This window comes from Pogoniulus pusillus, chromosome 8, assembly GCF_015220805.1.
Source record: "Pogoniulus pusillus isolate bPogPus1 chromosome 8, bPogPus1.pri, whole genome shotgun sequence".
In the NCBI taxonomy this organism is placed as follows: Eukaryota; Metazoa; Chordata; class Aves; order Piciformes; family Lybiidae; genus Pogoniulus; species Pogoniulus pusillus.
In genome coordinates this window covers 19,580,441-19,596,762 of record NC_087271.1, presented here as the reverse complement: position 1 = coordinate 19,596,762, position 16,322 = coordinate 19,580,441, and the positions used below count along the sequence as shown (strand labels likewise).

The 16,322-nt window shown below is 46.7% G+C and overlaps 1 protein-coding gene across 1 annotated transcript in view; it reads left to right on the top strand.

Moving 5' to 3' along the window:
• The window catches only part of NEGR1 (neuronal growth regulator 1), a 334,002-nt gene extending 328,105 nt beyond the window's left edge, over positions 1–5,897 (top strand). The window contains exon 7 of the mRNA XM_064147507.1: positions 5,496–5,897. Coding sequence (XP_064003577.1) covers positions 5,496–5,620 — 125 coding nt within the window. The 3' untranslated portion in view covers positions 5,621–5,897. The remainder of the gene's footprint in view (positions 1–5,495) is intronic.
• The last annotated feature ends 10,425 nt before the right edge of the window (positions 5,898–16,322 follow it).

Sequence of the window (16,322 nt, the reverse complement as noted above, 5' to 3'; positions counted from 1 at the left end):
TAGGTAGAGAGAGGTTCTCCTGCCCCTCTACTCTGCCCTGCTGAGGCCACATCTGCAGTACTGTGCCCAGTTGTGGGCCCCCTCAGTTCAAGAGGGACATAGAACTGCTCGAGAGAGGCCAGCACAGAGCTACAAAGATGCTGAAGGGAGGAGAGCCTGAGGGAGCTGGAGCTGTGCTGCTTGGAGGAGACTGAGAGGTGACCTCATCAGTGGTTATAAAGATGTGCAGGGTGAGTGGCAGGAGGCTGGAGCCAGGCTCTGCTGGGTGATGCCCAGTGCCAGGACAAGGGGCAATGGGTGGCAGCTGAGGCATAGGAAGCTTCATGTAAACATGAGGAGATTTTTTTCCCTGTGAAGGTGACAGAGCACTGGGACAGGCTGCCCAGGGGGGCTGTGGAGTCTCCCTCTCTGGAGGTATTCATACCCTGCCTGGAAGCATTCCTGTGTGATCTGGTCTAGGAGACCCTGCTCTGCAGGGGGCTTGGATTGGATGAGGTTTGGAGGTCCCTTCTATCCCCTGACATTCTGTGAGTCTGTGATTCTGTGATCTTGGCTGGTGCTTGTGCTCTGAAGATTCACAGAATGGTTTGGAATGGACCATGAAGACCACCTACTTGCAACACCCCTGCCACGGGCAGAGACATCTTACACTAGACTAGGGTGCTCAGGGCTTGATCCAGCCTGGGCTTGAACACTTGCTGTGTTACCCACCATCATGCCCAATCCCTGGGGAGGGTGGGGGCATAATGGTGACTATCATAGCAAATGCTGACCTTAGGACAGGTTTCTCCTTCTCCAAGATGTAAATGGTCCTGTCAAAATTGAGCATGGAGAAACACTGGAACAGGTTGCCCAGGGACACTGTGAATGCTCTCTCCCTGAAGGTGTTTAAGGCCAGGATGGATGAGATTTCGAGCAACCTTCATGGCAGGGAGGTTGGAACTAAATGATGTTTAAGGTCTCTTCCAAAGCAAACCACCCATGGATTCTATGGGATGTGGTTCTGAGTGACGTGGTTTAGTGCTGGCAATACTGGGTTCAGGGTTGGACTTATGCTAAAGGTCTCTTCCAAACAAAATGATTCTGTGATTGTATCATTCTCATTCTCTGAAGGGTAAGCTAGGGCTGGTGTGAGCACAGAGCTTTTCCTTGGCTTTGTGGACCTCATCTCAGTGTTCTGCTTGAGGAGAATTCCCCTCTCAACATGTGATTTACTCCTAAACTAAGGTCTTTAGGATGGCATAGAAAAGCATTAAAGAAATACATATATATATATATATATAAATTAATGAACCATTGCAAGCAAGAAATGACCTTGTGATGACAATGAATGCAAAGAGTCCTTCATAATTCCAAAACAAATATCTATTTATGCTAGATCAATGACTAAAAAGACCATGATAAGAATATTTACATAGTAAAAGTAAGATTCTTTACTTCTCAAAATTGTCAGACATCACAAAATATCTATAGAGTTTTATTTCTTTTAGGGAACAAGATTTTCATTTGCCAGCAAAGACATTAGGTAGCCACAGGATGAGTTGATAAAAATATAAGGTGAGAAAGGGGTTGTTTAGCCTGGAGAAGGGGAGGCTCAGAGGTGACCTCATTGCTGTCTACAACTACCTGAAGGGAGGTTGTAGTCAGGTGGGGTTGGTCTCTTCTGCCAGGCAACCAGCAACAGAACAAGGGGACACAGTCTCAAGTTGTGCTGGGGGAAGTATAGGCTGGATGTTAGGAGGAAGTTGTTGGCAGAGAGAGTGATTGGCATTGGAATGGGCTGCCCAGGGAGGTGGTGGAGGCACCGTCCCTGGAGGTGTTCAAGAAAAGCCTGGATGAGGCACTTAGTGCCATGGTCTGGTTGACTGGCTAGGGCTGGGTGCTAGGTTGGACTGGGTGATCTTGGAGGTCTCTTCCAACCTGGTTGATTCTATCATTCTATGAAAGAAAAATTATTTGCTTGAACTCTTCTCAGTAGTGTCTGGAGCATCTCTGTGAGGAGGAAAGGCTGAGAGCCCAGGGGCTGTTGAGCCTGCAGAAGAGCAGCTCCAGAGGGGATCTGATCAATGCCCAGCAAGAGATAAAGGACCTGTGGGGGGAAAGAGGATGGGGCCAGACTCTTCTCAGTGGTGTCCGGAGACGAGACAGGGGGCAGGTGGCACAAACTGGAACCCTGTAGGTTCTATCTGACCAAGAGGAAAAAACCTCTTTGTTGTGAGGGTGATGGAGCCTGGAGCAGGCTTCCCAGAGAGGTTGTGGAGTCTCCTTGTCTGGAGAGCTTCCAAACCTATCTGGCCACTGTTATGCTGGGCAAGCTGCTGTGGGTGCCCCTGCTTTAGCAGGGGGGTTGGACTGGATAATCTCCAGAGGTGCTTTCTAAGCCCTGCCACACTGGGATTTGGAGATTCTTAGACAGACTGCTCATGGTTGCCCAACTGATTGTCTCCTCATTTGCTTCCCATCACTGTTTTCCTGTATTTTACCTCTCTTTTCCTGCCCTCTCTGTGATATTTATTTAAGAACTGGTGAAAGACTTTGTATTAAAGTGAGTAAATACAATTTACTGAAAGAGACTGAAAATAAACACAAATGTCATTGGCTAAGGAAAATTGTCTGAGTCTGGCTTCTAAAGGCAGGCAGAAAATTAGTTGTTTTCAAGAAGTACTAAATATATTCACCTCTCATTGCCTTCAGTGGAGATCTTAATGCTCAGCAGCTTAAAAGCCCATAAATTATTCAGATGTTTAAGCGTGAAGCACTTGTCTGATGTTAAGTACTCACATTTTTTAATGCTTGCCTTAATAATGATTTATTGTCTTGAAAATACGAATTAGTACTCACTGATGGAGCAGGAGGACTTGACTACTTCTGCAGCATTTGGAGAAAATGTTTTTGCTATCCTAGTAGTTGCCCTTTGGGCCACTCACTGCAAGAATCACATTGAGGTGTTGGAGAATGTTGACACATGAAGGGTCTAGAGAACAACTAGAGTGGCTGGGGTTGTTTAGTCTGGGAAAAGGGAGGCTGAGAGGAGACCTTCTGGCTCTCTACAACTCCCTGAAAAGAGGTTGAAGCCAGGTGGGGGTTAGTCTGTCCTCACAGTATCACAGTATCATCAGGGTTGGAAGAGACCTCACAGATCATCAAGTCCAACCCTTTACCACAGAGCTCAAGTTAGACCATGGCACCAAGTGCCACGTCCAATCCTGCCTTGAACAGCTCCAGGGACGGCGACTCCACCACCTCCCCAGGCAGCCCATTCCAGTGTCCAATCACTCTCTCAGTGAAGAACTTTCTCCTCACCTCCAGCCTAAATTTCCCCTGGCACAGCCTGAGGCTGTGTCCTCTTGTTCTGGTGCTGGCCACCTGAGAGAAGAGAGCAACCTCCTCCTGGCCACAACCACCCCTCAGGTAGTTGTAGACAGCAATAAGGTCACCCCTGAGCCTCCTCTTCTCCAGGCTAACCAATCCCAGCTCCCTCAGCCTCTCCTCGTAGGGCTGTGCTCAAGGCCTCTCACCAGCCTCGTCGCCCTTCTCTGGACACACTCAAGCATCTCAATGTCCCTCCTAAACTGGGGGGCCCAGAACTGAACACAGGACTCAAAGTGTGGTCTAACCAGTGCAGAGTACAGGGGCAGAATGACCTCTCTGCTCCTGCTGACCACACCGTTCCTGATGCAGGCCAGGATGCCACTGGCTCTCTTGGCCACCTGGGCACACTGCTGGCTCCTAAGGAGCAAGCAATAGGACAAGAGGAAATGGCCTCAACTTGTACCAGTGGAGGCTCAGGTTAGACATGAGGAACATTTTCTCTTATGAAAAAGCGGTCAAACATTGGAACAGGTTGCTCAGGGAATGGTGATTCCTAGAGGTATTCAAGAAACATGTGGGCATGGCACTTTGGGGACATGGTTTAATGGCCATGGTGGTGGTAGGTTGATGTCTGAACTCAGTGATCTTACAGGGTTTTTTTTGTCCAACCAAAACTATCCATATGATCACACAGGGTCACAGGCTCACAGGATGTCAGGGGTTGGAAGGGACACAAAGAGATCTGTAAGTCCACCCCCCCTGCCACAGCAGGACCACACAGTCTAGCTTAGGTCACACAGGAACACATCCAGACAGGCCTTCAAAGGCTCCACAGAAGGAGACTCCACAACCTCTCTGGGCAGCCTGTGCCAGTGCTTTGGGACCCTTCCAGTCAAGAAATCCCCCTTGTGTTGAGCTGGAACCTCCTGTGCTGCCGCTTCCACCCATTGCTCCTTGTCCTATCCCAGGGAGCAAGTGAGCAGAGCCTGTCCCTCCCCTTCTGACCCTCAGCCTCTAAATATTGATAGAATTTGATTAAATGGTTATGATCTTTAAGGTCCTGTCCAACCCAAACTGTTCTATTAATCTAAGAGCCTCTAATGACCTGAATTGAAAGAATAATCTCTGATGGATTTAACAAGGCCAAGAGCAGGGTTCTGCACTTTGGCCACAAGAACCCCAAGCAGTGCTATAGGCTGGGGACTGAGTGGCTGGAGAGCAGCCAGGAGGAAAGGGACCTGGGGGTACTGGTAGATAGTAAGCTGAAGATGAGCCAGCAGTGTGCCCAGGTGGCCAAGAGAGCCAATGGCATCCTGGCCTGCATCAGGAACAGTGTGGCCAGTAGGACAAGGGAGGTTATTCTGCCCCTGTACTCAGCACTGGTCAGACCACACCTTGAGTACTGTGTCCAGTTCAGGGCCCCTCAATTCAAGAAGGATGTTGAGGTGCTGGAACATGTCCAGAGAAGGGCAACAAAGCTGGTGAGGGGCCTGGAGCACAAATCCTATGAGGAGAGGTTGAGGGAGCTGGGCCTGTTTAGCCTGGAGAAGAGGAGGCTCAGGGGTGATCTTTTTACTGTCTACAACTACCTGAAGGGGCATTGTAGCCAGGTGGGGGGTGGCCTCTTCTCCCAGGCAACCAGCAACAGAACAAGGGGACACAGTCTCAAGTTGTGCCAGGGTAGGTATAGGCTGGATATTAGGAAGAAGTTCTTCACAGAGAGAGTGATTGGCATTGGAATGGGCTGCCCAGGGAGGTGGTGGAGGCACCGTCCCTGGGGGTCTTCAAGAAGAGACTGGATGAGGCACTTGGTGCCATGATCTGGTTGATTGGCTAGGGCTGGGTGATAGGTTGGACTGGATGATCTTTGGAGGTCTCTTCCAACCTAGTTGATTCTATGATTCTATGGCTCATGGCACAAAAAACACCCCCAGCAGGACCACTGATGAGGTGTTTGAGGAGGAACTCTTAGAATAGGGTGCAAAATTACAGTGTGGTATGTGAGGAGGCATCCAGGGCTTGACAGCCCTCAAGGGAAATAAATTATCCCTCCTGTGCTGCGACTTACATCCATGATCTTAGAACATCTAATGATAACTAAGAATTTTGGTAGTCTGAGAGTGGAAATTTTCACTTAATCCTTTTTTTTGTTTGTTTGTTTGTTTGTTTTCTTCTCTCTGCAGCTCCCAGCACAGCCCAGTATGGCATCACTGGCGACGCCGAAATCCTCTTCTCCTGCTGGTACCTGGTGTTGACGCTGTCCTCCCTCAGCAGCATATTCTACCTGAAGAACATCATTCTGCACTAAGTGTACAGACCCATAAAAACAAAACAAACAAAAAAAAACCAAACAAAAAAATCAAAAAACAAAGGCTTTTAAAGGATTCTCTGCAAGTGCTGCTGCCTGGCTCCAATCTGGTAGAGTGTGTTCAAAGCAGCCTGGGATATCATCACCCGCGGTGCCATGGGGATGGTCACCTTCTGTAGAATTGCTCATCCTGTAAATACCTTCATTCTACTCCTGGGTTGTTTGGGGGTTTTTGGCTTCTTTCTTTCCTTCCTTCCTTTTTTCCTTCTTTTCTTCTTTCCTTCTGTCTTTTCTTTCTTTCTTTCTTTCTTTCTTTCTTTCTTTCTTTCTTTCTTTCTTTCTTTCTTTCTTTCCTTTCTTTCTTTCTTTCTTTCTTTCTTTCTTTCTTTCTTTCTTTCTTTCTTTTTTTCCTTCCTTCCTTCCTTCCTTCCTTCCTTCCTTCCTTCCTTCCTTCCTTCCTTCCTTCCTTCCTTCCTTCCTTCCTTTTCCTTCTCTCCTTCCTTCCTTCCTTCCTTCTTTCCTTCCTTCCTTCCTTCCTTCCTTCCTTCCTTCCTTCCTTCCTTCCTTCCTTCCTTCCTTCCTTCCTTCCTTCCTTCCTTCCTTCCTTCCTTCCTTCCTTTTCCTTCCCTCCTTCCTTTCTTCCTTCCTTCTTTCTTTCTTTCTTCTTGTTGTTGTTGTTTTAAATTCCTGATTAGCTGCATTACCTTGTGAAGCAGTACACATTGTCCCTTTTTTTTTATGCTTTTAATTTGTTTGGGTTTGGTTTGGTTTTTTAAGGCGTGAAAGCTCTGAAATTACTTTGGTTTGGGTTTGGGGTTTTTTGTTGGTTTTTTTTGGAGGATATTCATTGTGATTTCATGTTTGTAATCGACCAGTTTTCAAAAGCATTCAGTCATGATCTGCTGAGGTCTACAGACCATAGTTTACAACAACAACAGGAAAAAAAAAAGAAAGAAAGAAAAGCAAAGCAAAACTGTTGCAGTAGAAACAAAAATCTGCTTCTTTAAGGCTGCAATACAAAGCTTCAGTTCCCTTCTTCAGCGCTTTCTCCACATTTACACAGAAACAGGTCTCTTTTCCTTTTTGATATGAAAAAAAAAATCCAATAATATTGCCTTCAAAGTACTTCTTCAGAATATGACACATATCTAGATCTTCTTCTAGCATGAGATTCAGGTTTCAAGAACGAGCCTTGTATTATAACTGCATTGTGCAGTAACTGCTTTCTGTTTTCTCTCCTCTCTCCTGCCAATTCAGCATGGGTGTGCCTTCATAAAACACTTCTTCTCTCTCCCCTTCCACCCTATCTGGAATGTCTCTTGGGAAAACACTTCTTCTCTCTCCCCTTCCACCCTATCTGGAATGTCTCTTGGGAAAACACTTCTTCTCTTTCCCCTTCCACCCTATCTGGAATGTCTCCTGGGAAATACTTCTTCTCTCTCCCCTTCCACCCTATCTGGAATGTCTCTTGGGAAAACTCTCTCCCCTTCCACCCTATCTGGAATGTCTCTTGGGAAACACTTTTTCCCTCTCCCCTTCCACCCAATCTGGAATGTCTCTTGGGAAATACTTCTTCCCTCTCCCCTTCCACCCAATCTGGAATGTCTCTTGGGAAACCCCTCTTCCCTCCCTTCCTCTACCCAATCTGGAATGTGTTTTGGGAAATGCTAAAGCATCCTTGCTCAAGTGGAGGACAAAGGTGTTAGTGGGTAAAAGGAGATCTCCTCTCCCATCCCCGGGAAGTCAGCAAAATGCTTCAGATTCCAGGGGTTTAGGCAGTCATTTAAGGGTGGCACCAACTCCTTGTTGCATTATTCATCTACCACCCACTAACCAGTAGCTTAGCTCTAGAAAAAAAGAAAAACATTTGCCCATTACAAACCAATTCTTTTGAGACATCTTCTGAATGTAGGAAACTTTTCCCTCACTCATCCCAACTCTGCAAGCTCCCAGCTGGCTGTAAATGTGAGAAGCTGAATAAGTCCCTTTTGTATTACTTGGCAGAAACTCTGTGAATTGGTATTTTTTTCTTGCACTTGATTTTGTACTGGTTTGGCTAATTTAGCAATGATAAAGGATGCTTTTAACTCTTAGATATCTGAAAATACACGAAGTATCAAGCAGAATTTTATATATATACAGACATATATATAAAATACATATATATATATTAAAGTGAGGTTGCTCCAATAACTGAAGTGCATGTTGCCATCCGTGGTAGAACCACCTCTGCAGACAGGATTTTGTCACAGACCTGCTAGCACTGTAGAGAGATCTCACCCCAGCAGTGAAGTCCTCACACATGATTTCACAGAATCACCTGGTTGGAAAAGACCTTGAGATCATCGAGTCCAATCATAACCTAACATCTTCCTGTAGACCATTTCCTACACTGCAGTCTATCAAGAAAGCACTTGGAGAAAGAATAAGCTTTTAAATAGCATAAACTCTACTAATTCCTGTTTTTAACCAGCCCTGGACAGCAGTAATGCAGAATGTTGCTCACGGTTTACAGCTGATGTTAAAACATCACCTCTGTAGGCATGAGTATGGCCAACAGCGAGTGCAAGATCTCCTGGTGGCCCCCAAAAGATAATGGCTGGCTTCCAAAAAGGCTATTGATGACAGGAATGGCAAAACCACCACTGATGTTACCATTCCTGTGCTTCGCAGATGAATTCCAGCAGGAGACACAAGTCCTGTGCTACAACATTTTGTCTCCCGGTTCAAGCTTCTGGTAGCGAGTGATACTTAGACGAGCACCGAGCATGCTCAGCAGGTCCAAGGTCCAAGCCTCAGCTCAGAGAGACACCCTCGCTTTTGAAAAGGCAGATTCTGAGTTTTGCTGGTCTCAATCATGCCTGTAGCCAGAACATGCAGTGAATATGGAGTAGTTGCAAAGGACAGAAAGAGAAATGGGTTGACTCCAAGTTGTAAAGGGTAGAAACAGATAATAGGTTGACTTCAAAATAAGGCATTAGATTGTCCTTGGGTCACTCTGCGTGCATTCAGTGATGGATTGTACAATTTTTATCTTCTTATTTACAACCTATTTACATATGTGGCATTTTTGTTACCAAAAAAACCCAAACAAACAACCAACCACCAAGCTTGAGTAACATGACCAAATTAACCCCTTGAGGAGTTAGTACAAACCCAAGCCAACTCAACGCATAGAAGCGTTTTGGTTGGAAAAGATCTCCTAGCTCATACTCCACGCAACCCTGGTCTTTTGGTCTCTCTTGTATTGCAGCTTTAAAGTGCTATTATTTTAGCATCCATTCCCTGGAAACAGTGGTGCTGCAGAAAAGGATGGGGTTAGGCTGGTTTGAGGAGGTCGGGCTGGTTTTGGGGAAGAGGTTAAAAAGGATGTGCAAAGCCCAACTCATCTGCCTGGTCTTGCACAAAATGAGAGGTGTTTCTGTGCCGTGGCTGGATCAAATTATCTGGTTTGCTGATAATATTTCATTTTGGTGATTGCTGATAGCTGGGGTCTTGATATTTCCAGCAACAGGATAGAATGAAAAGCAGCTTTAGTAAATAAGAAGGCAAAAAAAGCAGGGTGGGGGGAGAAAAAGAAATGAAATATTGATTGTTTGGATTCATACTGAGTACAGCCACTGGAAAAAACAGAGGCGATTGAGCTCCACCTCTGAATTTCCACTTAAATTTGGGTGGATGTAATTACTGTCAAGTCCAAACAGAAAAACAACCAGCCCCACAAACATTTCTAGGTGCTGATGGTGTTTCCTTAGCTGAGGTAGGTCTTTAATATCTAGATGTCAGCCCTGTGTGCTCAGCAGCGGATGTGTGTGTGTGCGCATGTTGGGACACGGCCCTTGGTGTCCCCTCGGGTCACCTGGGTTGACCTCCTGCTGATGGGACTTTGCCCACTCAGCCTCCCCCCAAATCCTGCTGTGAAGCACAGCCATGTTTAACCTCCTGCACCAATTAATGCAGCAGATGAATTCCATCTAGCCCAATGGCCTTAATTTGTGCATGATGGGAGCTGAGGGCAGTGGGGATCAAAGGAAAGCCAACTGGGCTGAGCTGTTCCGTGCGGTTTACAATCTGTTGATTGTGCAGATCGGGGCTTACTGGGGTGTCCTTCCAGTCTTACCATCCATTGACCACCATCAGATTTTACCACCTGTAATTTGTGGGGTGTCTTCAGTGTAGGCAACTGTTTGGAAGGTGTGTTCTGTGCTTCTTCTTTAAAGGGTTACTTCATCCCATTTGTCTCTGTCCGGTAAATACCCTCCTATTTATTCCCCATCTTTCCAACATGAAACAATAAATGGTTTAGCTCCAGTAACTGAGTACTGATGCCCAGACTGTTGTCCACTTTAGAAACCCCAAAGTTTGTGCCACTCTAAGTTCCTACCTAGTGAAATAACTCAGGGCTGCAGCTCCCGTTGCATCAGTGATGGGCACGGGGTGGGGGGGACAATGATGCTCTAATGACCCAGCTCCTGCTAGCAATGTGATACTAAACACTGAATTAAAGCATCTCCCACAGCTTCTTGAACAACAACAACCAAAAAAGTTGCTGTTTCTCAAGGGTTTCTAACCTGTCAGCTTCTAGCCTAGACAGCTTTTGTAAATTTTTCAACAGATATATATAATATTATTTTTTTTTAAGGAGAAATATGAGGTTTGAGCTACAGGAGGGGTAAAAAAAAAAAAACTATGACTGATTAAAAGCTACTTTTCCCCCCCTTTTTTTCTTTTCCCTTTTTGCACATTTTCAGAGTTAGAATTTTAGACATAAAAATGGCCAACGAGATGCCTACCAAAACGTTTAGTAACTGTGTCATAAAGAATGTCTATACCAAAATATGTATTTACCTAAATGAACAATGTATGCCTTAAGAACTAAATATGCATTTACTTCAAAGACTGGTCCAGATCCCTGTCCAGCCTGGAGGTAAATCATCCATAAGTTCACAGCCTGTCATGGGAGGGGTTGTTTCCTTGGAGAACAAAACAGAAACAACAAAACTCCCTATTTCTTTTAAAAGAAGTATCTTGAATTGTCATCAAACTCTTGCACAAGCTGCCATATGTGAGGAGGTTTAGGGAAAGGCTTCATTTTAGGTTGATTCTTTAGCACCAGAAAGGCACCACAGAATGCAGCAGGTTTGAAAGGACTCTCCAAGGTCATCTTGTCCAAATTCCCTGCAGCTGGACAGGACATCAGCTAGAGCAGGCTGCCCCTCATCAAATTTGACCATGAATGTCTCCAAGAATAGGGCCTCCATCACACCTCTGGGCAGCCTCTTTCGGTATCACCTCTCTGCTGAGGTTTGCCACAAGGGCTGCCAAAGCTTTGCTGTATCCCCTTCCACATCCTCTTATCCCTATCAGTCCCTTGGACAGTCCCAAGCTGGGACAGAGTGTGGTGCTGGGGCATCCTGTCCTCCCTCAGGACCACAGAAAGAGAGGCCACAACCCCACATCCCTCCAGGCACATTATGGCTCGCATAGAGGTGACTTTGCAGTTGGATTAGATGATGGTGAAGTCTCTTCCAACCAAAGATATTCTGTGACATGAAATACTTTGTAACAACAACAACAAAGGAAAACCATTTAAAAAACAATCGTTTTAAGGAAGAGGAACTAAACATTCCCAACCCAGCCTTAATACTAACAGATAAATGAATAACGACAGTGATGGGTGGGATTGGTTGTCTGACTAATCATAAGCACCATGGTCACACATGCAGGGATGCTCCAAACACCTTTCATTTGGATTGTCTCCGGGTTTTTCTGGTCCTGTTTTTTGTCTCTCTGTTGAACACTGAAGGCAAGGGAGGAAATTTAGTCTGAAAAGTCCCACATCATCGCTGCAAACAGCTAGACTGAAGCAAGGAACAAAGGTCTCAGAAGCATTTAGGATGTCAGGTAGTGATAGGACTGGAGGGAATGGAACAAAGCTAGGAATGGGTAGGTTCAGACTGGATATTAAGAAGAAGATCTTCAGGAGGAGGATGGTGAGAGCCTGGAAGGGGTTGCTCAGGGAGGTGGTGTAAACCTTATCCCTGGAGGTGTTTAAGGGCAGGCTAGATGAGGCTCTAGGCAGCCTGATCTAGTGTGAGGTGTCCCTGCCTGTGGCAGGGGGGTTGGAACTAGATGATCCTTGTGGTCCCTTCCAACCCTGACTCATTCTATGATTCTATTTTCAATGGATTGTCCATAAATCTTGCTCCAAAGAATCACAGAATGATTTGGAAGGGATTTTAAAGATCATCTAGTTCCAACCCTCTGGCATGGGCAGGGACTCCTTCCACTAGACCAGGTTGCTCAAGGATTTGTACCAGGGCACCTTTAGCCCTGAGAATACTTCTACTTGTCTCTGTCCCTTTCCACCCTCTTTATGCCTAACTTGTGAAGAGCTCCAAATCTTCCTTGATGTTGGAAAATCCTCATGATGAAAAAAAAAGAACATTGCAGAGATAAGAAAAATTGGCACTTCTCAAGAACTTAGTTTTCTGCCATTCATCTTTTAGGGCATATTAAGGCATCCGGCAGGACATGAATCCACTTTCTCTCACTCTGTTTGCTTTGTTCTCATCTCGGATGTACAATGAGGCTTAGGGCAGGTCACCAGGTCTCTGCACCAGAAGGTTGCTGAATGAATCCTTGTTGGTTGGAAAAGGTCTCCAAGATCATCCAACCATCAACCCAACACCACCATGGCCATTAAACCAAAGGGCCATGGCCATAAGTTTCTTGAACACCTCCAGAGGCAGTGACTCCACCACTTCCCTGGGCAGCCTGCTCCAATGCCTGACCTCTCTTGCAGGACAGAAATTCTTCCTGAAAGCAAGGCATAGAGCAGTTTGGGTTGGAAAAGACCATAAAGATCACCTAGTTCCAGACCCCTGCCATGATCATCAGCTGCTCAGCAACACTTACACACTGATGTCTCTATAGCTCCTAGCTGCCAAAATGACCCCTGAGGTTTGCCTTAATTGAAGCCATGATAGAGAAAACCAGGAGAAACCTTCTCCTTTGTTACTGCTCTGCATGTAGGCAGGCAGAGCAGAGGTCTTGGCTCTCCCACGTCATGAACTCTTAACCCTTCCCCAAGCAGCACTGACAAATAGCTCAGCTAAAAGCCTTTTTTCTGCAGTTCCTCTGGTTCTCTCAGCCCTAGGGATAGTGGGACAGAAGGTAAAACCTCAGCCCCCATCAGCACAATAATTCCCTTCTTTGCCAGAATGAAGAGCTGGAGGACAAAGAGACTACAGAGAGCTGCTCCAGCCACTGTGGCAAGAGCAATTTCCCCTCTTATCTGCCAAAAATTCCTACTCCACTCTATTTTAAATTAAAAAAAGTGATGAAAAAATGCCTGCAATGATGATAGAAATGATCTTTGGTATCTAGAGGGTGAAATCTGTCCCCTCTTCATGCACAGCACAGAATTGTTTGGTTGGAAAAGCCAGCTGGGTTTGGAAGCCCTCCAGACAAGGAGATTCCACAACCTCCAGCATCCTCACACCAAACGAATTTCTCCTCCTGGTCAGATGGAGCCTCCTGCTGTCCAGTTTGTGCCTGCTGCCCCTTGTTCTGTTGCTGAGCACTACTAGGAAGAATCTGGTCCCATCCTCTTCCCCCCAACAGGTCCTTTAGCTATTGCTGAGCATTGATCAGATCCCCTTTCAGGCTGCTCCTCTGCAGGCTCAACAGCCCCAGGGCTCTCAGACTTTGCTCCTCACAGAGCTGCTCCAGGCCCCTCAACATCTTCAGAGCTTCCCCTGGACTCCCTCCAATATTTTTCTGTCTCTCTTGAACTGGGGAGCCCAGGACTGAATCCAGAACTCCAGATGTGGCCTCTCTAGGGCAGAGCAGAGGGGCAGGAAAACCTCCCTTGACCTGCAGGCCACACTCTTCTTCATGCATCCCTAGAGACCATTTGCCTTCTTGGCCTTGAGGGCACACTGCAGACTCATTGCAAACTTGTTGCCCACCAGGCATCCCAGGTCCATTTTCCACAGAGCCACTTTCCATCAGGCCACACCTCACCTGTAGTGCTGCAGAGTTATTCCCCACCAGGGGCAGGACTCCATGCTTGGTTGGTGTCTTCCTCAACCCTCCAGCCTGTTCAATTCATCTCAGGTAGAGATAGTACAAGAGGGCTGGAGAGGAGAAGCATACTGGGGAGTCATCTGAGCTGCTCCCACCTCATGCTAATGAGACAGCTTCTTGTGGGGGTTTGGGCTCTGCAGGAGCTGCAGGAGGTACCACGGTTCATTAGGCTACCAAGGCTTTCAAATGTTGAAGGAACTGCTTTGCTTCTTTCATTCCAGCAAGTTGTTAACAGCTCTGGGTTGTTCTTCCACAGCACTTTTCTCCGTCATTCACCTTGACCTATTTACATTTATTACCATAGGGAAAGGTTGGGGGGGGGCAAATAATAACTTTGGAGTAGGATGCTGCAAATCCACTCCCCACCCCAGGCTTTTAAAAACCAGACAGCTCTGGGATTCAGGTAGAGGAGCAACTTCACTGCTGTTTTCCTGTATAAGCAAGATTTAGTGCTGCTGCATCCCAAACTGAGCATCTCAAGTCCACATGAGTCATTTCTAAATGACTTCTGGCTGTACATGTCCTTCCTACCCACGTGTTTGACTGAAAGACAGAGGCAGAGTGATGGCATGGGACACCTGAGCTGCTCCCTGAACTTCAGGCACCAAGCTGCTTCACTGAGGCCATCAACTTCTCTCCCTCAGGAAGGGGCTGCAGCACAGCAGGGACTGGCACAGTGCTGGCTCCATCCCTAGCTCCCTGTGTCTTGGTGTCCATCTCTTGGTCCCCTTGTCTTGATCCCTGTCTCTTGCTCCCCAGATCACAGAATCACAGAATGGTTTAGGTTGGAAGGGACTTCAAAGCTCAGCCAGTTCCAACCCCCTGCCACAGGCAGGGACACCTCCCACTAGAACAGGTCGCTCAAGGCTTCAGCCAACCTGGTCCATGAGCACCTCCATGGAGAGGGCATCCACAGCCTTCCTGGGCAACCTGTGCCAGTGCTTCACCACCTGCACTGGAAAGAATTTCTTTCTAAACCCCAGTCTAAAGCTACCATCTTCAAACCCAAACCATTCTATAGTTCTATGATTTATGTCTCTCAGCATGCTCTGCCCACCTTCTGTTTGGTGTTTTCTGAGGGTTTGGGGTTGGTTTTGATTGGTTTGGCTGTTAACTAAATGGCTTCATTTGGAGGGGGCCTTAAAGATCACAGACACATAGAATCATAGAAAGGTTTAGGTTGGAAGGGACATCAAAGCTCATCCAGTTCCAGAACAGGTTGTTCAAGGCCTTATCCAACCTGGCCTTGAACACTTCCAGGGAGGTTGTGGATCACAGAAAGATCACATTCTGTGATTCTGTGATCCACAACCTCCCTGGGCAACCTGTGCCAGTGTCTCACCACCCTCACTGCAAACAACTTCTTCCTGACATCCACTTTAAATCTCCCCTCTACCAGTTTAAACCCATCTTGTTCTTACTCTCTTGGACCCTAAATCCTATTCCACTTCTCTCAGACCCTGTCCCTGGGCACCATCTCTTGCTACCCCAAATATTAAGCTCAGTTTCTCAATCCCCTTTCCTTAGCCCACATCTCTTGGCCCCTAAATCTTAGTCCCCTTCTCTTGATCCTTCTTTCTTGGTCTCTAATTTCAGCCTCTTGGTTCCCACCCCTTGGTACCTGTCTATGGGCCTCCATCTCTTCCTCCCCAGACATTGACCTCAGGCTCTTCTTCCCCAGATATTGATCTCAATATCTTGGTCCCCACATCTTGATTTCCGCCTCTTGGTTCCCACCCCTTGGTACCTGTCTTTGGGCCTCCATCTTTTCCTCCCCAGATATTGACCTCAGGCTCTTCCTCTCCAGACATTTATTCCCTTGTCTTGGTCCATCTTTTGGTCCCCATCTCTTGGCCTCTAAATCTTAGTCCCCTTTCTCTAGGTCATCCTTAGGTCTTGACCCACCCTGCATCCCCTAAACCTTGGCTCCCTTCTCTCCCTGGCCACAGACAAAGCAGCTGGAGGAGACTTTAGCTATCCAGCTGAGCTCCTGCCTCATATAAGATGGGCCTTAAAAGAAAGCATCAGACAAGTAGTCAGCTAAAGCAAAGATGGGGTGTTCCACTTCATGCCTTAAGTCTCAGCTCTTACTTTCTCCTCTGATATGAACTGACACCTAAAAGCTCAGCAATGCTTTCCCAGCTCAGCAAAAGCCTCTTCCCCAAGCCAGATGCCCACACATTGCCACCCTCAAGCTTGGACTACAGTGCTGGAGACCACAGTGGAGTCTTTCCATCCAGGCATGGTTGTCTGTGGAGCCAGCAGAGTAGAAATCTCTGACCCTCATTTTGCTCCCGCTGACGATTTAAAGGCTTCTGAGTTTTTACAGCGTGTTCATTTGTGCCCTGGGAGCCTGGCTGAGTGTCTCAGCCTCTGCTTAAGCACCTTTTTTGCAAAAGGCCACAAAGGCAGGAGAGTACATTTCAAAAGTCTTCATTTCCCCGAGTTAATCACCTTTAGCAATGTGGTTCCCCAGCAGAGCTGTTCCCGCGTTGGATGTTCCACCAGCTTCTCGGGAAGCCAGACGGCAGCAGCGCCACTCAAGAGGCACTGATGAGTGCTTCTGGCGTGGTATTTCCCTTCAGAAGATTGCAGATAAGACACTTAATTC